The following is a 24,543-nucleotide window of genomic DNA, read 5'->3' as shown; positions in this document are numbered from 1 at the left end:
TAGACGAGTCGACACATTAAATTATTATTAAACTTATCTTACAAAATTGAGATTTCAAAATTACTGTATTCTAACTTTACTAAGTCAACATTTCAAGAAGGAAAATACGTGAAGAATGTTATTCGCTTATGGTTCCGTCATTAAAAACTAATTAGGGTTCTCCAGATATGTCGAATGTTAGTGCATTCATAAATTTTTTTATATACCAGTATAAAATCTCCTCTTGAATTAAAAATTATAAACATGTTATACAAAACACATGGAATATTTAAATAAAATAGTTTTTTTAAGAAACATAATTCACGAGTAACCTCTCAGATGAATCTCAATAATCCCGAACTTTTGAAAATTGGACTTAAAAGGCAAATTATTAAAAGTTTGTATGTAATGTCAAATATTTTCTTTCAGATATATTATTTAAAGTTAAAAGCAAATAAGCCAGAACGTTATAAATAAAAACCTGAATTGCCATTAAGTTTTCTAGTTTCAAAGTTAAAAGGTGTCCTTAACTATAACTTGGATTTAACTCAATTCGCCGACGATCCGATGCGGGTCTTTAATTTAAAATATGTTTAAATTTTACTTTTGAAGTACCGTTGATAAGGAATACGATTATTAAAAGTTATAATTGTAATTACGACAGGCTAATAATGATTTTTAATGCGATAAACGTATTTTTATTTAAACAATAATAATTTAAAACTTAGATGAATTGAAATGCTCATGTCCAAATTGTTTACTTGTTACATTCAAATGGTAAAAAAAATATTGATATGTAGTTACTATATGAATATGATAACGATCCTATATTTTAAGCCCATAAAAATAAACTGTACTCATGTTACGCAAAAAAAAAATGATTAATTTTAAAATGAAAAATATTTTTGAGAACAGCATTTAATTTCATACGATCTTATATTACAATACGTATTCTAGGAAATTGTTATATACCAAATATAATCTCATTCTATGGTCTGAGGGCTTTGACATTAGGGTTGAACACTTGCGAAGGTATCACCGCTTCACTTCATGCTGGGTAATGAACCAATTTCCCTTTATTTAGTCCAAATGTTAGCGTAAATCCGATTAGTGGCAATTTGGTATCATTAAATGCTGCTGATTGGAATGGTTTCGAAAACACAGGTTTTCCTCATTTCCCCTAAAACGAAAATTATACAATGTCTTACCAAATTGCCATTTACTATCTTTGTTTAATGTACTTTTACTTTACTTGTATTATTACAAAAATAACATAATAAAGTATAAATTGAATTCACTTACATCACATTTTATATTTAATTTTTTATTATTAAATAAAAAAATTTGGAAATAGTGTGTAATTATTTTTATTGAATTCAAAAATAAAATTTACCTTTGTTACTGTAAACTCGTTTAAGTTAACTTAAAATTCCAATTAACTTTAAATCAAAAGTACTTCATATGTTTGTTATTAAGATTCGAAATTCTTAATTTATATATTCAATTAGTTTCTAAAAAACCACGGTTAACTTGGTTACTTGAATTCGAGATGGTCGAAGTTAGTGTTAGACGCGAAAACATGATCTAATAAATTGTAAATAACTACATACATACATTTGCATATATAAATACATATACTAGTTAAAATAAAGATTTTTCAAAACTAGAAAACTATCTATTAATGTGTAGAGATGGTTAGCAGCACTTGGTCTTTTATTTTTAAACCGTTTTCTTTACCTTTATTGCGTTCGACATAAATTCTGTTTATATCGAAAGACATTGTTTATTTAAAAATTGAATTTGGTTTTAAGGTTATTATTATTGTTCTGTAATTTTTTAAAACAAAAACTGTAATAACGGAAAATTATGGTAACGACAATCCACACATTTTATTTAAAATGATAAGAGAAACAATTTTGAATACAATGTTAGTTTTGTTAATTTTTTTTTAATATCATATAACTTAAAAATATTTTTATGAGATAAAATAAAATGCCATATTTTTCTTTAAATATGAAGGAATAGTAAGAACTAAAATAGTCCAGCTAAATATCAACTTCATGTGAAATATTTTAATTGTAAATTTACTAAATTTCCATACATTTCAACCTAAACATATATTTATAAATCTTACTTTTTTTACACAGACGGAATGTTTGTTTTGCGAAATGCTTTTCATAATCATTTAATATTTTAAACGATCAAAAATCATGGAAAACAAAAATTGAAATTTTGAATTAGTTAGTCATATTTAAAAAAGGTATAATTCCCTTATTTTCAATATTTTAATTTTCATGCTACCCTTTAACTCGTAATGTTTAAAGGTTTCATGATTTGCAACTACCAAGTATATGTAATAGTGAACGCAATTAAACCTACCATAATAATTGTTTATTTAATAACTGAATAATAAAAAAAAATAACCTATAGACAGAAAACACATTCAGAAATAAAATTTCTTTTGTTACAATAAATATCCAATATGTTGATATCTAATATATGTATCTACAACAAATGTGAAGCTTTAATATTAATTACTATCTGCAAAGCTAAAATTGTCACGCAATAGGGAATATATGTACATACATATATATATATATATATAATAACAACTTTTTTCTCAGAAAGTTCTCATTGCAAAATTTTATTAAATACTTATATTTATTAACAATATACTATGCTTATGAATTCATCAAAATATTGACTGTAAATACAACAGCAATTTTTGTCGAACGATTATTGCTATATATGAAATATTCTTATGTTGAAGTAAAATAAATATAAAGGTCGAACTTATTTCCTTAATATTGTTATAACCAAAAAAAAAAAAATCAGCGACCTAGTTATCTTGGTTTATAATGAAATATATTTGTATAATTTTCTCCCTAATTACTTGAATTATAATAAAATAGAGAGTATTGAATAAATAATTCATAAATTCACGGAGGATCAACCTTAACTTCTGGGATATTATGTCAGGGTCACTTTGTTAATCAAACCATAACACGGAATTAATTTTTATATATCATAAGAAAATCCTAAATTCAACAGCAGATGAAACAGTATGTTTTGAGAATTATTTAGTAATAGTGTCATATTGAGACGTAGATATTATCTATAACATTATGTTAGGTTTAAGAATTAATAATTCATTATCATATTGTACTTAATCAACACGAATAGTTTTATAGATTGATTAAATGTAATAATACTGACTATTTAACATTACCGTTTAATATGGTTGTTAATGTAATGCGTCTGATGAAACTTTTAAGACTGATCAACAATTACTTTAAGCGCACCCATTGCTCTACAACTATGTTAAAACGGCGATCGTAACAAATGTCGTTATCCTACATTTCGGGGTCAATAATCTGCAAAGGCGGCAGCGACGCGACAACGAGGCGGCGTCCCGCCGACTGACTTTAAGCCATTACTAGATCAAAGCTCGCAACACTCACAAAAAGCCAAAAACTTTATTTTAACAGTATTTCATCTAAAAGAGCATATATATATTCGTATATTTATCACCCATCTCACTCTTGTCTTCAATTTATATTTCTTTATAAATTTGACGGCGGATTTAATACATAACGATTCTCTACATAAAGAAAAATTAAAGAATATAAATAAATACTTATACTAACAAACCACCTTTAGAGAGAAATCTAAGAAATAAATTTTAAGTAGAATCAAATGAATCGCAATTGAAGCACCTCTTGTGTTACAACAATAGCCTTTCGTGTTCCAGCAAGAGTATAACTACGGTAAGAAAATATTCTGAGAACACTTCGTGCAAGCTGATAACCTTGATGTTTTCCTACTCCCGATAAGAGCCCTGGGGCATACTATAAGAACAGTTATACGGAGGAAAAGCGTTATGAAGATGGTCTCACAGCCAACTGTTAAGATCGCACCAGAAAACTTAAAGACATTGCGAGCAACTGCTTTAATGACACAGCAATAAGTAATAGTCCAAGTTCCGACCACACTCACCGTAATACGACCGTAATTTATGCTGATTCATTCGCTTAATACATTTCAATTACAGTCATTCATATGTACATACGCATGAGACATTCTTTCTGAGTAAGTTTATATACACCTTACATAGATAATAAAAATATGATTAATGAAAATGCTTTTATTAATGTTTATGATTTGTATAAACTTATCAGAAAAGTAGCAGGATAATTTACCCTTATTTTTGTCACCAAATACAGAAAATAAAATCGAAAGAATTTAAATTACATATTTTATAAAAGAATTACAGAATAGAATGCAAGTATGGAATGATTCTAGTGTTTTAAAGCGTGAAATTAAAAAAAAAACCTACCTATTATACTTTTTCTTATTACCTACCTATACTATAATGTTTCTTATACTAAAAAATAAAATCCTGAAAATTTTGTTCAAAATAGTTTTATTTTTTCCATTTTATAAATAAAACCATATTTCACCACAATTTCCACAAAACAAAAAATCAACGAGAAAGATAAACTTAATTTAAGACAGTGTTAATCAACATTAAGTAAATAAATAACAAGTAGGTATTACCAAAAAATATTTCTTAGAAAACTGGAATACTATCATAGTAAAGTTCTCGAAATAAACGAAATAACTTTAAATATAATAACATTATGTCTATAATAATTTTAACTGAACCAGAATTATTTTGGAAGTTTTATAGTTACAATAAACCATTGGGTATTTCGCAATTCGTTTATAGTTCTTATTAAACATGCATATTTGACAGCGATACGTCTAGAGCGGATAGCTCGCTGGCTATTTGTCTTTTGTCTTATTTTATTATGTCGTTATTCGGCGGGTATAAAGGCTAGCGAGACGGTATGTCTGCTTGTTCCCGGTTTTCTCGCCCTTGTTTATCTGGCTAGGGGCTGCGACTGGCGCCCCGCGGCAGTGCTTCCGCAGCCCGCGTAGCGATGGCACGTGCTCTTTATGAAACACCCGACATACGCGTTCGAGAACAACATAGGTGAACTTCGGATTTTTAATATCACGTATTTTTCATATGACTGCGAAATGACTCTTTTTATACATTTTTATTGTGTCATTTGGATAACGTTATTGACGGTATGCTGCAGTACGACAGGTGAGTGGCGAATGCAATTAGCATTTTTATTGAGTTTTCTAGTAACTTGTGAATAGTTTGCATTGATTGGAAATATTAACATTTTCATCCATTGTAACACCGCAATCAATTTAAATATAATTTATATGAAACAGACATTAATCATTTGTTATTTTTTCTTTAAATTGTAGAAGTATAATTAATCTCCCAAATTTTTCCACATTAATGTCAGTATATAATTTTTTTTACCTTTTTTGAAATATATGAGTTTTTGTTCATAAGAAAAAATAGAAACTTTACCTCCGAGGGTTTAGCACCAATATGTAAAACAATAGCTTTAAAGTTTTTTATTTAATCTGCTGTATGTAGCGTATTAACATAAAAATATTGTATTGCGTATTGTGTAAAAGTTTAAAGTTATAACTCTTAACATCATAAGAATCAGCTAAAACCGACTGTAAACAATATTAATATAGTTATATTTTCTTATATATTTATATCCAATTAAGTTATAAAGCGCAATCCGGCATAATAAATGTAAAGGTTATCAATATAATATAAACATCCAATAAACATATAATAATTTATCTCAGAACTATCACGGTGTTCCAACTCTAGTGTACTTACATAATAGTATTTATGTCACTTTGATATTTTCTTTATTTTTCGATTCTTGTCAACATATCTTATTATCTGACATCTTTTCCTATATGTAGTTTTAAAGGTGTTTCTACGTTTACCCAAATATTTACTATGATTTATTAGATTTTACATTTTCTTGAAGTAAATCAACTGACAAAAGGGTGAAAAATCGAACATTCAGGTGATGCTGGGAAATATTTTGATTTTATCTTACTACGAATTCCAAGAAATTATTTAAATTAAAGTTTGATTACCGATGCCCAAATTTTATTTCTCATAGTTAATGTGTATGATATTCTATTACAAATTAATTAAAGAGTTACGAAATTTTTATTTTATTTCCTTCTTATATATTATACAACATACAGAATGTCTTTTAGATGATTAAAATAAATAAACAATAACGACACTCTGGAAGGTGTCACGACATTTTCTTTCATCCAACCGTGCTCAAACCATCTTGGTTATTTTAATACGAGACCGCAAAATTTAATTTGATAAATATTACGAGGGTAAAATAAAGGTGGTCTAAATTATATCTGAGAGATGACGACTCCACTCCAGTCGGGAAATTCTTCAGAAGTAAGATTTATTCAGAGGGTCGAGATAAGAAGCACTCGTATTTCTTAAAGATAATTCGGTTTACAAGGGGAAGAATCACAAACAAAACGGACAGGGGTCGATGTATGAGTCATCCGCGGATATCCGCTGGCCTTTAAGACAGTTATGGATGTATTCCATTATTGCAATAAATAAAGCTGAGTAATATAGTGTTAGTATGATTGTTAGAGATATCTGACTCCAGTTTAGGCGATCGTATGCCTTGTCACGCAATTTTTTTTTTGTTCTTTCAAAGTATATATTAAATACTCATTCTTGAATAACGTAAGTCTATTTGAGTTTTTAAATTCCTTATACTGATATTAAACGTTATCACGAAGTTCTTTGACATAAGAATATTTATTTGAATCATCATAATTAGATTACATTTTCCAATAATTAAAGAAAAATTAAATTCTATCAATTTTTTTCAAGGTATTGATATTAATGTTATTTGTGTAGAATTTTAAAATATTGATATATTTTTAGAAAAAAATACGTGAGCTAATTCAGTTTAAAGCTTAATTTAAAGAGGAAAATATAAGATAATGAAAAGAGATACCATTCAAATATACATATACATATTTTAATTTACTATATATGTGAATAATATGCGCATAATTAATTATTATATTGTAAGATGAATTTAGAGGTGGGCGTTTGAATGTTATGTAACATTAGTTATTAATGGTGTACATTACATCGACCAAAAACATTGCACTGAAATAAACGCCAAATATGTTATATTATACAGATATGCCGGCATATAATTTAACTAGACCAAATTTTATATGCAAATTCAATACCATAATCCCCATAATTAGTTCCGTGTGAGTGTTAAATTGTCAAAGAAAATAATTATGTACATTTTTTTTAGTACCAACCTTTTCCCTTTGTATCTATATATATATATATATATATATATATATATATATATATATATATATATATATATAAAACTGTTTAAACATTCATCAGCATTATATATATACATACAAATATTTTATTCCTATTAGACAAACATAAAACACTAAACTATTTACCATTTGTACATAGTTCTATTTATTTGTAAGACAGATGAAAATTAAAATATACTAAAAAATTTAATAGCTTCTGTTAAACTTCTTTACTTCTATATGTAAAATATGAATTATGATCTTATAACACTTATGTAACATCTGTACAATTGGACAATGTATCGAGAACCATGACATAGTCTGAACGTTGTATATTTTGTAATTATTTACTCAATATTGCGTTGAATATGATACTAATGACGACTGCATCCATTTTCATATCGCTTTCCAAAGTCATGTAACTTAAGACGGCTAAAGAATATTTTAAAAGAAAAATATCTTCAAACTATATTTGAACACAATACGTATTATGTTGTTATATAAAAAAAATGAAGCTGCAAATTATTGTATGAAACTAAAATAGACTGGGTATTAAATTAATTAATCGATTCCGATTACATTAAACTGGTAAGAAACTTACGTGTTCCGGATACCGCAGCAAGGTTTACTCTAAACTAAGCTGTAACTCGAAGGCCTCAGTTCCACGGGGACGGTGCGGTTACCGCTCTGTAATACCTTTTTATCTGTAAAAACAAATTGTTGTATTATAAACAAAAACCTAACTATAAAATTTTAAAACAAAAACTACTTAAAAAGTATCTAAAACGTCATATCCCATTTTAAAGTTGTTTTTTTTTATGTAATGCTTTTAAATTTATAGTTACATAAAATGTTATTTATAAATCGTGATAAGAATAATAGTATTGCGAATACATGTTTATATAGTAATTAATTCATAAATTATAATAGAATAACAATACTAAAAGAAAATTGAGAATAACAACTCTCAATTTTTTTTGTGTTATAATAATATTATTATCACGTTTTTTTTAAAGAATAGTTAATTTTTAAAGACAATTCAAATAATACCATTATAGTTAGCCATAAAATTCTACGAAAGCCTGAAATAACAATAGAGAATAATATTTGCATGTCTCTTAAGCGGAATTATTCATTAATGTGTTTTTCCAAATAAATTTTGAAATCGGAATATCTTATAAAAAATACAAGGCCAAAAACGTTCGATTGGAGTGAAAATATGATTTGTTTCAAATCCTAATGACGGTCCTAGTTACGGTTTCAATTACTTTCTCGTTAAACTTATACTATCGTTATTAATAAAATAGAAATGGAATTTGTTATCATAATAATCAGTCCAAATAAATAATAAATAAATCAAAACATAATGTGTAGTTTGATCTAAAGATAATATGAGCAATATATGTTCTGAATTTTTATTTTCAATATATTGAAGTGGAGCGTGTATTGAGAAATAAATAAAAATATAAGTCTTAGTTCTTCAACATTAACAGATTTTAAATAAATATATGAAACCCAAAACATACCTACATGTACTAACACTAAAAACTAGATCTGTTCTAAAATGTTGACCTTTACAGAAAAAACTACGACCCCCTTTATATTAGATAAATGAAATCTAATTTCTACTTTTCAAATTGGAATATCATGGTAAAATACGAAGTGGTAGCCTCGAGTCATTGTTTTAAACTTATAATAAAATCATTTTTAATGATGATATATCCAACAGCCCATTAATTACACATAAATATAGTGTATAAGTAGCAGTTGTCACTTGTATTCAATTTACAGAATAGTGAAGAAATGTTATTTCATTTTCATTATTTATAGGACCACAAAACATATTATTATATAAAATCAATTCAGTCAATGTGATGAAAAAAAAAAACAACAATTTTTTTTTTTTGTATAAATCATCAATTTTAAAAATATGAAATTGAATACTTCCAGTGTATTGTTTGACACAAGTGTGTAGGTTTAAAATATAAAAATTATTGTTAGTCTGCGTATTTAAGATTTACTCTCACATTTTTTACATAAATTTAACGCGGTCCAAGTGATCACAAGATTGATGGATTTCTCAAAACTACCTACTGAAAGCAACGCAGGACAAGTTTCCGACTTGACAATCCGGTTAATTGAAAACTTTGAGGTTTCAATGTACATAACAAGCTATGAATTATATATTTCAACAAATATATAATATGGGTACATATTATGTGAAAGATTTTTCGTTTGTTATTAAGGTTAAAGGAATTCTTGGATAAAAAAATCTAGTACCTACTTTCTATGGAAAAATTCTTGGCAGCTAAGGTATAATAAAATTACCTTTTACCCTTAGCAAAAGAAATTCCGAAACAACTGAATTGTATACTGTCTTAATTTGCATAAAACAAAACTTTTTAAATTGGTATTACGGTTTTTCAACTTTTTACAAATAACGTAATGTTGGTAATTAAATAAAAAAATTGTTTGAAAGAGAAGAACATAAATATGTTAAGATTGTTTATGTACATATTTAAATTAAATATACTATCTTATATTGTTTAATGAGTATAAACACAAACAACGACTTAATGCCGAATTCATTACATCTGTAAGATACGACGTCTATACATCACCTCCGTCGATTGACTTTCAGAGATCATTTACTTTCCTTAGAATAATTATTACATAATATGTTGAATGGGAAAGTGAACATTCCATGAATTCGCAATGATTTAATATTCTGTCCGGCGTAGGTTGGCTTTAATTAGTTTATTAGATTCACTGAAACTAGTAGCATTCATGAAGTTTCAAATATTAATAAATAATTAAAATATTCAATAATTGAAAAAAAAAAGTAAAAACATTTTACTTATTCAATAAACACAGTAATATATTTATTATATATCGATTTATCAAATAATTTAAAAATCTCCAAGTACTAATTAAATCATTTTTAGAAGTTAAAATTATTTAAAAATCATTCAAGAACCACTTTTAAACATGAACATCGAAAAGTTTCTTGAAACAATTAATATTTCTGCTAAACAGTTTCTTTATAATAGTTTAGGGATTGTTTTAATTATTTTTCATCTTTATGCTTTTGCTCAGACTTTAACAAGATTTTGCAAATAAATTTCAGTAAAATTTTATTACTGTTGCTTTATTAAGAAATTAAACATTAAAACGTCTGAATTTTTTTTTTCTGAACAAAATTGTAAAAATTGTCGACTATTCGTAAGTTATTGTTTATGCTTGATAAAAATTAATACACTTAACAAAAATTGAAAATATTCATTACCATAAAGCTATTTTAAAACACTATGTGCTCGTAAACGTATCTAGAGATCATATTGAGTGTCAATTATTCAACTGTAGACGATAATGGAACAACCTTGTCGCTTTCGGAATTGTGCTGTCATCGGTACCCCTAATGGTATATATTCAAAACCATCCTAAGTAATGCGAGAGATGACAGAGTCAATTATTATAATTTAATTTATGGTATAGTCAAATGAAACTTAAAGATTATATTTCTTTTATAACTTCTTCAATATTTATTATATTTTAGGGATAGTGTATCCAACTAAACTTCAACCGATAAACAAGAATAATCCGAACAAAAGAGGACAGTAAACAAAAGGCAATCCTCTCATATAAATGTTTCTGTATAATAGACAATGCCGAAGTTACGGCCGACTAACGCTATGGCAAACTTTGTAACAGAATAAAGTAAGTAACACTTAAATCAAGACCGAAGCGAAAAGTATTCAACGCATTTATTTGCGACTGAGCGATCGCTTTAGAAGATATATTATGAAATATATTACTTTTATAATAAGTTTTATTGAATAATTCCAAAATATACATCTGAATTGAAGAAATAAGACAATATATATTGTTACATGATAATAATGAGCGTCTGTATAAGAAATTAGATACAAAATGTTTATGAGACTGTATTCTGAAACACTGCGTTAACGTTTTAATATCGCGTTTGCCGTCATAACAGTAAAGTTAATGGTGCCGATGCCAATGTTGTTTGACGTCATATTTTAAGTAAGCAATTTATGCAAAGGGTACCAGGTTATATTTATATAAAGGGAAGGTATAGAATTGTTTATCAGTTTTTATTTTTCAGAATGCACTGTTCTACATTGCACTTTACTGATATTATCAAAATTGCCGATTCTTTGTGTTTATACGTTTTCATCGAGTTTTTACATTATTTATACATTTTTATTATTCTAAATATAGTTTACGAGGAAAAACTTTCGAAATCTTTTTTTACACATCGATACACGTTTTGAAACGACGAATGAGTGATCCTTACGGAAAATGTCTACCGTCACCCATAGAAACAGATAACTTAAGAGTTTTTTTTCGTTCTCCGCAATTGTTATATTGGAATTTAAATAGGAAGGTTTGGTAGAGGATTAGAAAGGACCAAAAAGAGACAAAATATTCGGTTCTCTCACTGATTCCAGTTATAAGGTGAACTATGTACATGTTGATATTCTGTAAGTGGACGATACTCTCATGGGAAAACTAGTTATAAACGAGATGTCAATTGTTTACAGCTATGTTATAACTAACTTTATCCCAACAAATTTGTGTTATACTTTAAAGCAATACTTAGTATGGTTACTTGTGCTATATTCAAAATATAAACTTGACAATTCTTTCTAATGACCGCCTGTACTGCCATTAAAATATAATAAATAATACAAAAACTCCCTTAGCTCCGTAGTTGTACACATGGCAATTAAACAGTTGAAACTTTTAACGACGTAGTAAAGTTTAACTCGATAGTGTACTCGAATAACGCCAGGTTGATACCATTAAGTAGATGGTGTTTTAATATTGTAATGATCGATTGAGAAAGTTATTATAGTAGACTAGACAAGTTGTTCCAAAGTTTGTTCGAATATTTTCGTAATTATCTTAACTTATCTAGAAATTTTGTTCATACTAGATTGAGGTATTGAATTCCCCAATATCTCAGTTCGATTCGAGCTATTGTTACTACTGTTGTAAGATTATAAGCGTTCATTTATTTTAAATAACATTCTTCATTCCCGTCTTATTTAGCTCTAATAGACTACAGATAGAAGGAAGAGTATTAGTTTTTGCTGTGTATGCCTAAAGTATTTTATATTTAACTTTTTCTACACACCTAAATTATTTGTTCAGTATGAAATAAGTTTTCAAGTTAAATAAGTTGTCAAGTGAATCGTGGTGGCCTGAAGGTTAAATGCCCTCTTGTGCACGAGGGTGCGGATTCGATACCTGGCAAGTTCCAATGTGTTTTTTTCTGAGTTGTATGTACTTCCTAAGAGTATTTAGACATCACTGAAAAGCGGTAAAAGAAACCATCGTGAGGAAACCTGGATTTATAATTTTAAATTATAAGTCTCAAATTGCCACTCCGCCTTAAGCAAGCATTGTAATTAATGCTCTAACCTTCTCCGTGTTCGAAGAGACCTTTGCTCGGCAGTGGGCACCAACAGGCTGATGATAAAGTTCTCAAATCAAATTGCATATAAGCGTGTTATTTGAATAGAGTGATTTATTGTAGATAGCTTTTTGCTTGCAGGTCGGGAATTACCGAATGGTCAAAATGTAGTATCTGTAGCTCCGATAGACGTTCCCGACGGTAAGTAACCTTTTTTTTAAGATTAGTAATTTTTGATTCTTTAAAATTGAAATTACATCTTCCTTTCATAATATTCCTCTTATAAAATTAAATATTGTTAATACTAAATTAAATGGTCGCAGAAAACCATTGTTTGATATAAATTTATGATATGGACAGCTGTTTCTTCTACACATTAATTATTTATTGGAATAAGCGTTCAGGTGTTCCATAATCTTTTATAAATATAACGTTGAATAGGGTCAAGGTCTGGACGAAATATAATTATTACCCATATCAAAATTACAGCCAATTTCAATACATACTTAAAACATGTTTCGTATCTTGAATCTACCTTGTTAAATATTTTATGTAGCTCGCCAAAATCCTTTATGCAGCTTTGCGTGATTTTAATAATTCCGCATATATTTTTTTTAAGTTTTTAATTTTTTAAACCAGTGATGAGAATATAAAATTGGTAAGTCCCTTAAGGCTAGTTTTTTTTTATTTACAAAAGATAGATAAAGTTATACATGTGGGTATATTTTAATTTTTATTGGTATGTTAATATTTTCTCTCCCTTTTTAAGGTTACCATTTCTTTACTAAGTCATAAAAATAGAAAGAATTTAAAAGGTCAAATTTAATAACGAGCTTCTCTAATGATATCAAAATGGAAAATAAAATAATTTCGAAGCTTCTACGCTAAATATAGTGCAAAGAACTTTTCGTTTTCATGACTAGATAATCTAATTATATAAATAATATATGTTAATTATTATTAAAAATAACAATTTAACTAATATTTTAAAGTACTCTATAAAGCTAGTAATAGTTATCTTTGTGAATATAATCTCAGTTATTCTGACACTAACACTTTCTACGCTAAATCTAATCTAAAGCGCTGTCTCAATCTTATCGAACTGCAAATATCATATGGTAAATTGACGTCGCCGATTGCAGTAAATAGATTTATAATTCGAATTAGACATGTAAATTAGACGATAACGTCGTTTTATGCATAACATATTCATTCCATTTAAAATAACCTCATTAAAATATTGGTACTATTTACAGCAACAGTCCAAATATTAAGAAATGTAATGTCCCAACTAACATATCAACTGTAAGAGCTAAAAACCCTATGTTTATAATTTCGTATTTGAACTTTCCCTTTATTTCTTATATGACCTTAAAACAAACAGGAAATACCTTATAATAAAACAATTTATAAGTTTTAATAAGATATAAATATATAAATATATTGGAAAAGAAAATACAATTTTCATAACATTCCAGACGTAGACGTAACAATCTTGTCACTAGTATCGATCAAACAAAGGTGTGTAGAAAGTAGGGCAATTTTGCCGTAATAAGAAGACTATTTCTTAAGTAATCTGTCCCTGTCACTAGCAGTATTAATTTAATATTACTTTCCTTGAATAAGCAAGGAGTGAAAGGTAACCTATCATACAAAATTAATACGAAATGCTTTAACATACCGTGAAAATATTTTATCGACTTTATAAATAAGTAGTCTTATAATCAAGATCGGAAGAAAAAAATAGCAGTTTACAGTCTTAGAGTTGCCATTTATTAGACGTTACCCGATACTTTATTTAAGTAAGGTTTTAGGGTCATGGTACACTATTTTACGTGGAAGAGTGATACAGTGACAAACCGCTATTTGTCGTGGTGAGCTGGACATAAATCACGCACCCTCGGAGACGCGATGGAACCGTCCCTTAAGCCGCGAACACAGAACGAGCGTTCGCGTTAAAATACTTTCAATTTGAGGAATATATTTTCGCTTTTGTATACTCATTCAGTTTAATAATTATTAATTATTTCTTCATTATTCCCTTATCAATTATTAGAATTACTGTGAGTTTTTTTTACTTATATTGTCTTACATTATATCATACGGTTTCTTAAACAATTTATAAACGCATTCGCTTTACTAACCTATCCGTATTTCTTCGGATATCAAGTATCAACCCATCTCATCAACTTATTCCGAAGAAACTTTTATTGCGAGTAAACATGTTTGTGTTCCCTTTGTCAACGAGGTCATAATGAACATCTTATTTCAGAGTCTATGTATCCAAGATTCGCTGAGCCAATTCCGAATGTCACAGTCACCGTTGGTAGAGATGCTTTATTAGCGTGCGTTGTGGATAATTTAAGGGGATTTAAGGTAAATATTAAGATATACTATATAAAAAAATATGAAATGTATAAGACAGAAGAGAGAGTATATTGAATATTATTATAAAAGGTGATGCGTTGCTTTATAAGGATTTGTTATAAATTTAGACAATATTTGCACACTATAATATTTACTTAAACTTTGATTTTTGCACGTCTAGTGTATACCTACAGTCAACTATAGAACTACTTTAAATACTAATAAACGCATCCACTTGAACAACATAAAAATAAAACTTACGTTATACATTTATAATTAAAACCATAAATATTTATTTATCACAACAGGTTGCTTGGGTTCGTATGGACACGCAGACAATTCTCAGCATCCATCATAATATTATTACTCAAAACAAACGAATTAGTCTTTCTTACAACGACCATCGCTCATGGTATTTGCATATCAAGAACGTTCAAGAAGTAGACCGCGGTTGGTACATGTGTCAGGTCAACACAGACCCAATGCGCTCCAGGAAAGGATACCTACAAGTCGTCGGTATGTTCAAAATTAATAACGCTTGGAGCTTCAATGTTTACACAAGCCAATGTAATACATCTTACCTTATGCATTATATTCCAAAGCACATAAATATCTATTCATAACATTTTATCCACTTAATCTTTTCTCGTGACAGCTTCACAAATATTTATAATAAAATGAATTTATAAAAATATGCGTTCCATAATTAAAATGACCTCAATACCGCGATACACGTTGTTTTAAACATTTTGTAAAAAAGTATACTGTATTTTTTTTAAATAATTTTGAGTTGTTTGTGAACCGATTTTGGATAATCTTTTTTATATTCAACAGAATTTGCTATCATATATTTTTATACAGTTTATTTTGAGGTCAACATGATATCCAGCAACTACAATTTGATTTTCATTATGCAAAACATTTTATTCAACATTACTTGTCTACTTTATCTGAAGTCAATATATTTTCTTACATATTCATAAGTATTCGAAACGATTTGAAAAAGTATATAATGGGAGGGTTAAGAATTTAAAAGTGTAATAAAAAAATGCATTCTATTTTAAATAATAACACATTTAATAATACATCGGACTCATACAAGTATTATTGAGTTGGTGTTATTAAAATAAAAAATATTTTAGTTTTTTTTTGTCTAAAATATTAAGCACTTAATCTTAATTTTTTATCATTTGTCAGCAGGTTCTTTATTTGTTATTTGCTTTAATTAAATAAATTAAATAAAATGTTGTTACTTGAAAGAAATTTAATTATTTAAAAATAATTTAACTAACCACATGGTTAATATAATATTTGTTGTGTAACTAAAGTCGTTATTACAATCAACGATCAATACGGATTGTGCTAATTCTATTGTCAGTTTAATGACACCTACAATAAAGCATAATTTTGTATGATTCAAAATTTAATATACTACAGGAATAATAATGGATCCCCACCTGGAGCGACATAAAACCTTGTTTTATTAAATTGTGGTATAATAATTATAAGTTTGAAAATATCATAACATTAAAGTTCGGAAAAGTAAAGATTGAATAACATTTTCTGCCTATCAATACTTTATTAGGGAATGGTAATACTTACAAAGGTCTTTATAGGCTTTTTACTCGTCTTGTGTGGCTCAGAACTTGCAACTGAATGTTAAACCTACGTTAACTGAATGTCTACATAAGTATATAAGGTGAAATTAGGAGTACAAGTTTAGTGTGGTTATACATAGATTGCGAAGACTTTATAATAACTTATTTAATGTCTGGTAAAACAGAATTTGTAAACCAATCTTTTTCCGTGATGTGTTCTGATTAATTTAACTAAGCAAAAACTACAAGATCATTATAAAGTCTTAAATAAAATAACAAACTGCAAATTTTCCTAGCTTTTAGATACTTCCTATTTACTAAACGAGGCTTTCATTAGAATAACGTAAGTAGCATTATTGTTATTAGACATATAGATAGGATGTATATATATATTAAGAAAGTTGTTTTCTATACATCCCTAATTACTTATCGGCAGTGCCGCCATCGATCATCGATAACATGACGTCTACGGACATGGTTGTCCGGGAGGGGACAGACGTTACCCTGGTATGTCGCGCGTCCGGATATCCCGAACCTTACGCCATGTGGCGAAGAGAAGACGGACAGGATTTTAATTATAATGGAGAGTCAGGTAAGATTTAAATAATTTTTGCTTTCTGTTTCTGTGGAAATGTCTTTGCGCGACTATTTCTGTAAAATATTTTTTTTATGTATTTAATCAAATGATGACTAAAACTGTTAGGAAATAATACGATAGCCATTTCCATAATAAAATTGATTATACTTTCTTGTTGAACGTAAGTTAATGACTCTGTTTTATTTTTTATCAGTTAGTGTTGTAGACGGGGAAACTTTAACAATCTCAAAAGTATCACGACTGCACATGGGAGCATATTTATGCATAGCTTCGAATGGTGTTCCACCGTCTATTAGCAAACGCATTATGCTCATGGTTCAGTGTAAGTATAGTTTCTTGGAAACCTTAACATTTATAACACCCTTATAAACTTCAGATATATTTATAATATACACCCCACTCATCTTTCCATGACGTCGTTTTCTATTAATAACCTATTTTTTTTTTTGTTATATTTCCTTATCTGATATCAATAAAAGCAACAAATGAATTATTATTTTATCTATCTTAAAAGCCATTTAAATTAATATTTACAATCACAGTCCCCCCAATGCTGTCAATTCCAAATCAACTAGAAGGAGCCTATATTGGCCAAGATGTCACCCTGGAATGTCACACTGAGGCCTATCCTTCCTCAATCAACTATTGGACGACTGATCGTGGAGATATGATTATTTCCGGTGAGATTTATTTGAATTTCATTTGAATTTCATAAATATATTACTCAACGTATAACTTTACTACTAGGTACTTTTAAAAACTCCCTTTAAAACTTTGATTCATTTACTGAGTTACTTTTGTATTTCCTTTTAAGTCTTCATAAGTTTACGTTAAACATACTTGTATAACAAATTTAATGATGCTGTTGTTCATAAATGTCGAAACTTAGTTAAAATAAGATTGCGATTGCATATTCAAATCTAAAGTTCCAATCGGAACAATAGAACTTACATAATGGAAGACATTCATCATGTCAGACTAAATAACATGTGTCTTTGTCAAATATAATACTGCGCAATTCATCACTGATTTATGAGCTGATAATGAAAATAGTTCATGACTGAAAGTAGACAATATATCCATACTACTTATAAGAATAAATTTTGTATAACAGACTCCATTACATAAAAGTTTATCAATTTATTAAGTAAATTTTTGGCTAACACGCATATAACCTTACATATAAATAAATTAATGATTTAAATTCCATAAATAGACATTCCCCTCATTCTTAGTATACAGTTAATATGTAATCTTAACCACCTGTTTTATTGATTATTTGTAATGAAAACTCTGAACAAGGGAGGCGTATCGTTTCACATTATTCATGTTTATCAAACCGCGATCAGTTTAACACTTTTCACAAAGAGAGATTGCCATCTGACCTCTTCAACACATTAAAGGTAACTCAGTAACTATAGTTTACATAAACTAGCTCCCTTAGGTATATATGATAACAATCTCGTGTTTGTGATCATAGAAACAATATCATTACTATTTAAATTAAACAAAGTTAATTTAATTAAAACAATGATGCTATAATAGATTATAGAACATAATCTTAATTAGAATTATCACGTCTTTTAGTACGATATGTGAATTTTAATTTAATAAATCGTTTCCCTTTTTTAATTTCCAACCCTTAGATTTGAAAAAAAATGATTTGTAGGTTGACATTGATGAATGTATGAATGAATTTTATGCTTGTACGAAAATTTATAATTTTGACACGCTATAGGTATACTCTTACTTTGGAGTAACAATCATAAATATCAACTTTTATAATTAAATGTCATGAACTCATTCATGGTAAATGTAAATGTCGAGATGTTAAATGGCTTAATATAATTTTACACAACTTAAATGTGGTGTCACAGGAATTTTGATATCTAAATTTGTTTCCAAATTTTCACGGGGCTAGTTTCGCTTGATGACCGTCGGTAAACTTTTCAGTTTACAGCGGCGACGTCATCCCGTTTGCAAGGGAAATTAGCTTTTGCGAACTCAGCTTGTTACGTTTTTTCAAAATTTTTGTTGGAAATTATTCCTTTACTTCATAAACTCTGTGTATGTAGTTTAGAGGGTTAATTTAATGAAAAATGTTAGAATTAAGTTGGGTCCTCAATGAATTTAGCTGTTTTGTAACTTTTGTGTGGAGTTTATATAAAATATTTTAACTTAACGTGATTAGTGATTGTTCAAGAACATTTAGTGACAACTATAAACCATAACTTACTGGTTTCTCCCTTGAAGAACACATACAATTATTCCACACGACTGAATCTCGGTCTCGCGCTGTGTGGTTTATAGTGCGTGTGATATAAATCTGAAGACAGTAAAATTTGTATGCATATATCATTGTTTTGATACCACAAACTCCCCTTTTCTTAGAGACCCTCAATCTTAATACGTGATTTCACTCCATTTATGTCTTTACAGTCCATTTATTTCATAGCCACCAAACTACACCTATATTTAAGGCGGAAATACACAGGTTTTATATTTAAGTAGAAATGGAAATTGTAGGTGGCAAGTACGAAGCGTTCCCGGTGGATAGCGGCTACAACAAATTTATGATGCTGAAAATTCGCAATATCACGAAGGAGGACTTCGGCTTTTACAAATGTATTGCGAAGAACTCTTTAGGAGAAACGGACGGAATCATCAAACTCGATGGTACTTTATATAATTAGGTTGTCCCTTGTTAAACTCACATATAAATTTGTTTTGTATTTTAATAATACAATATTTTTGTTGTTAAAGATTTTATTCCGTTTACAAGATTAAAAGAATTATGTATTATATGAACATAATCAAGACGTTAATGAAATAGTTTAAAATAAACTGATTAATTTTTTATATTCACTTAATAGAAAAACATATTTATTTATTCAGAAATACCAGCACCGCCATCAGCGTTTACCACAACACAAAAATCTGTGCTGGACAATCAAACAATAAGGAAAAAAGGTAACAAAGATTTTTAAGTACTTCGGCATAATTCGCTCTCTCGTTTAAAATATTGTTTTTAATAATGAGGCATTTTTCTTACAGGTCAACTACAAATAGCACAGAGGAATGACGCAATCAGCTCAACATTTCAAGGTGAAGCCTATGGTGAACAAATAAGAGACTTCGGTAATGATTGATTATAATAACAACAATTCAATCAAACATTTTATTTCTTCTAACAACTTCGTATTAAAAAACAAATATACTATATAAGAAAGAATAGAGAAATGAACTTTTTAAAAACAAAAGTACCATTAGATAGGAAAGGGTGATTAATCGATAAAAAACCGCAAGTTCGCCGGCCACATCGATTTTGGTTCAAATAACAGCTTTTAAGGCTTCAATCCTTACTTCTGTTCAAGAATTTCGAAGTTAGACGGAGTATTGTATAATTGCGATCTCGATTTTGAAAAACTGCCAAGTAATTTAATTTCAATCTCATTGTGTTAACTTTATTACGTAAATTACCAATTTCTATGCCGCAACACGTTCACTTTGACTAATTACCTTGTGGCAAAAATAAAAAAAACAACTACGTGAAGTTACATTCAGCAATGTTACAGAGGCGTACTGACTCATATTAATAATAAAGAATTACTAATAAACGTTTCCTATTACAGATTTCTATGAAGAAGAAAGTTCCGCTGTTACTCCGACCTTAGAAAAAACTTTATTTTTCATAACGCTTCAACACGTATTAAAGCAGGTGCTTTCCTGATATTGATGTTTTATATAGCTATGCATGTTCCATAAAAATTTAAGTTTCCATAACATTTCTTTTAAGCTGAAAAGACAATAATATTTATCACGAATACCTAAACTAAATTTTTAATCATACTTAAACTTCGTATTAACTTCATGATCTACTTGAATCTCTGCTTTGTATCTTTAGAAGCTTCGCATTTAAACAAATGGTGAAAACAATCCATAACATGCTTTCTGACTTACAGTGTAAATAGCTAAACGTATTTTATAAATGTATGTAATTTTTTTGGTTAGCTTTTTTGGGTTAGATTTGTTGAGATAATTAGATTTATTTTTGTTTTACTTTTCTTTATTCTAATAGTCTGTAAATATTTTAAAATGGTATGGCACGTCACTAGAGTGACAACGAATTAACATACGAAAAGATATACATACTCCTATAATATCTAATTATTTATTATAAGTGGTATATAAATATTATTACATGATTACTACAGCTTAATTTTTAGACTACGTATATTCAATAAACATTTTGCAACGAAATATTAACATTCTTAGTAACTGAAGCATGTGTTTAAAATATTTTTTGGTATTTATAATATTGATGCCTTGAGTTGTCAATCATTTATTAATACGGTTCAGAATTAATATCGTATTACGAAGTCTATAAGCTCCTTCGCTTCACCGTTAATTGGTTTACTTCAAAGTATTGTAAGAAAATTTTAAAGTTTAGATCACTTTAATTGATTTTTATTATGAATAACAACAAAGAATTTTAATTAAACATCAATATACTTAAATTAATTTTATATTAGAATATCTGTACATGTTAGGAATATTAGAACTTACGATCTTATAGGGATAGAATGTTTTGTAATGATTCTTAATATGGAACTGCCAAATATATGTGAATAAAATAAAGCAACGCTTACATATGTATGTTGTGTTTCATTTCATATTCTATGGTGATTTTTATAAGTTTTTAAAGATTCATGCATCGATAGTTGAAGATAATTTATAAGCTACGTGCTCTCGCAGGCTCATAATAAATACTTGATAATTATAAATTTCAATTATTTTTATAATATTTTACTAGTAATCCTGTTTAATAATGGTTCTAAGTGTTAAAAATTTGCTTATACTTATTATTCCACCCTATACTAATTATTCATTATTTGGTAATAATAAATGAACAGAAATTATATAGGATGGCAACCGGAGGTTCCAGGAAAACTACAAAATATACCTTTATGTATATTATATATATTATATAGTATATATTATAGAGCTTACGGTTCCTTGGGAAACCAACATCCCCAGAGACCATAATATCAAGGTCAACAAATATTACGAGCTCACTAACGAACTCATTCGAAATAGATTCGGCGTGGATTTATACGCGGTAGAAGTAGGAGCAAGGGGTATAACAGCTAAATCTCTCTACAACCTACTAAAAGCCTTGGGCCTGTCCAGAACTCACATCAATTCATTCTTGGAACGTACTTCGAAGGCAGCCATAGTAGAATCTTTTCAAATTTAGTTAGGTAGGGAGAGGAGCTTGGACAGTGGAGGTGAGCGTTTAACGCGCGTTAGATAAGTGCCCCCTTAAACCTACACCTGGGTCGCACTGTTGAAGCTCCTCTCCCTGCAACGCGATGGACCCGGCACCCGCACAGTGAATACATTGAATGCTAAGAGGTTTCGTCTCTAATAAGAATTACATATTAAAACTTATAACCTATACCTAAGACTACATGATTGAACCGATGTTAGGATAGCAATCCTATTCCATTGCTTGTATTGTATCAGGAATCTTCTGGTTCACACGTCTTGGTATTCATTCTGCGGATTCAGCAACGCCACTCGTTATATGACATTTTATCCATACAACAATGGTTCCTCGGTGAAGATCATTTATTTTTTTAATATGTTGGGCGTATATAACACACAGTGAAACAATCCTATTATATAAATATGGTTTTTTCACGCAATTCCGTCCGCGTGGTCATCAGGGTTGAGCTCAGAGTGAAAAGTATAAAGTGTGTCAAAGCAATACATAATATAATATCCGTATCAGCTCCGTAACATACGTACGTACAGTAGAAATATATATATATATACATATATATTTTTTGAGAAGTTGGCAAACGAGCAGACGGCCTACTTGGTGGGCAGTAGTCATCGTCACCCATGGACATCTGCAACAGAGATGTTGCGGATGCGTTGCCAACCTTGGATGTTTAGGAAGAGAAAGGGATGGGAATAAGGAAATGATAGGAAAGGGTGGGAACAGGGTAAAGACAACCGGCTCTCTCACTCACCGGACGAAACGCAGCCATTTAAGACAATTTCACGCCGGTCTTCTGTGGGAGGGTGGACTTCCCCGGTCGAGCCATCCCATGTTTGATCTGTAGTTACTTGACCACAGCTAGGCTCTACTACCTATAAAATATTAATTATTATATTATTAACATATTTACACTATAAATAATGTAAACATATTAATACTTCGTTACATTTTCTAAATAGCAACGGTACATATATAATCAAAGACTTAAAGTGTCCGTGCTTACATCGAGAATTTATTGGATTATTCTTATTGACAGTTGATAATGAACAGGAAGCTTAGTGTGGATTACGCCACATAATCAGATTCTGGAGAGCTGTTTCTATAAGACACAAAACAATATAATAAAATATCTAATTGTTGTGCAAGAAATTACAATTATAATAAAAAAGTATAAGGATACTTTCAGGATACTTCATCATGTCAAAAAAATATCAATGATAATTCAGATACTAATCGGTTTTTATAGATTTTTTTATATCTTATTGTGATAAAGTTTATACATTATATGAATTCATAGAGTAGTCTTAAATATTCTTCTAATTGTTAACGACGATTCTCAGTAATAATAAAAAATTTAAAACCGTATTTCAGGGGATAATTTTTTGGCTTTGCCTTCTCCGGAAATATGATTTTAAATATGTGTTCTTTAAAGAATTTTTCAATTTCTCTATAATCCTACTTTAATATGCAAAACGCCGCAGTAATATGACATGAAGTTTTTGATGAAACTCTAATCAAACTCAAATTATAGAATGATAAAACATATTTAGTTTTGCTTAATAAGAAAATATATTTATTTTCTTGAGGAAAATATATCCAAACGTAATAAGAGGGTCAACGTCATAACGTGCGTATAAGATATCAAGAACGCCGCGACGACATTGCGATTCCCGGCCTTAAAAGATTACATATCAAATACTCTTAGTGTTTTATGTAGAGATTCTTAGCGCAGGCAGCTTTATCGAGAAAAACAAAAGTTTCCCCCGGGATAAGGACGTTAGACCCAGGACATCGCCGTAGGGTAAAAGGCTAGTAACTATCACGTTTCTCGATCGTATTTATTCCGAACAGATGTCTTAATACAAATAAATTGCGTGGCGCAGTATTTTTGAACAGTACAATAATAATACCGTGCATCCTTTGTTGTCGTTATCTGTTTTACATTTAAATAAAACTACTTTTTTCAATTTAAATCTTAAACATCATTCTTTATGTTATATACTTGTTATATGAGTCCTAAAATAATCGGTCGAATCGATTACTT

General features: G+C 28.9%; 1 protein-coding gene across 3 annotated transcripts; it reads left to right on the top strand.

Annotated features, from left to right (window-relative positions):
• The first annotated feature begins 4,834 nt into the window (after window positions 1-4,834).
• On the top strand, window positions 4,835-21,868 carry LOC116769142 (lachesin-like). 3 transcript variants are annotated; one of them, XM_032660170.2, is made up of 11 exons: window positions 4,835-5,092; window positions 12,791-12,850; window positions 14,922-15,025; window positions 15,325-15,532; window positions 17,051-17,206; window positions 17,406-17,534; window positions 17,755-17,892; window positions 19,724-19,888; window positions 20,108-20,182; window positions 20,267-20,350; window positions 20,845-21,868. In XM_032660170.2, exons 1-11 carry the CDS (start codon window positions 4,939-4,941, stop codon window positions 20,940-20,942), a joined length of 1,371 nt encoding a protein of 456 aa, XP_032516061.2. In that variant the 5' UTR covers window positions 4,835-4,938; the 3' UTR covers window positions 20,943-21,868. The 3 variants fall into 3 exon arrangements, with proteins under 3 accessions (XP_032516061.2, XP_032516063.2, XP_032516062.2); XM_032660171.2 differs by having other exon boundaries at window positions 4,836-5,092; window positions 19,739-19,888; XM_032660172.2 differs by lacking the exon at window positions 12,791-12,850.
• The last annotated feature ends 2,675 nt before the right edge of the window (window positions 21,869-24,543 follow it).

This window comes from Danaus plexippus, chromosome 5 (genome assembly GCF_018135715.1).
Source record: "Danaus plexippus chromosome 5, MEX_DaPlex, whole genome shotgun sequence".
NCBI lineage: Eukaryota > Metazoa > Arthropoda > Insecta > Lepidoptera > Nymphalidae > Danaus > Danaus plexippus.
This window is presented reverse-complemented; position numbering and strand designations above follow the sequence as displayed.

Bases quoted from the DNA above. Each gene is read 5' to 3' on its own strand.
- LOC116769142 (XM_032660170.2), top strand. From the start codon at position 4,939: ATGAAACACCCGACATACGCGTTCGAGAACAACATAGGTGAACTTCGG. The intron at 12,851-14,921 runs GTAAGTAACCTT...ATCTTATTTCAG, and splicing joins TCCGATAGACGTTCCCGACG to AGTCTATGTATCCAAGATTC. The intron at 17,207-17,405 runs GTAAGATTTAAA...ATTTTTTATCAG, and splicing joins TAATTATAATGGAGAGTCAG to TTAGTGTTGTAGACGGGGAA.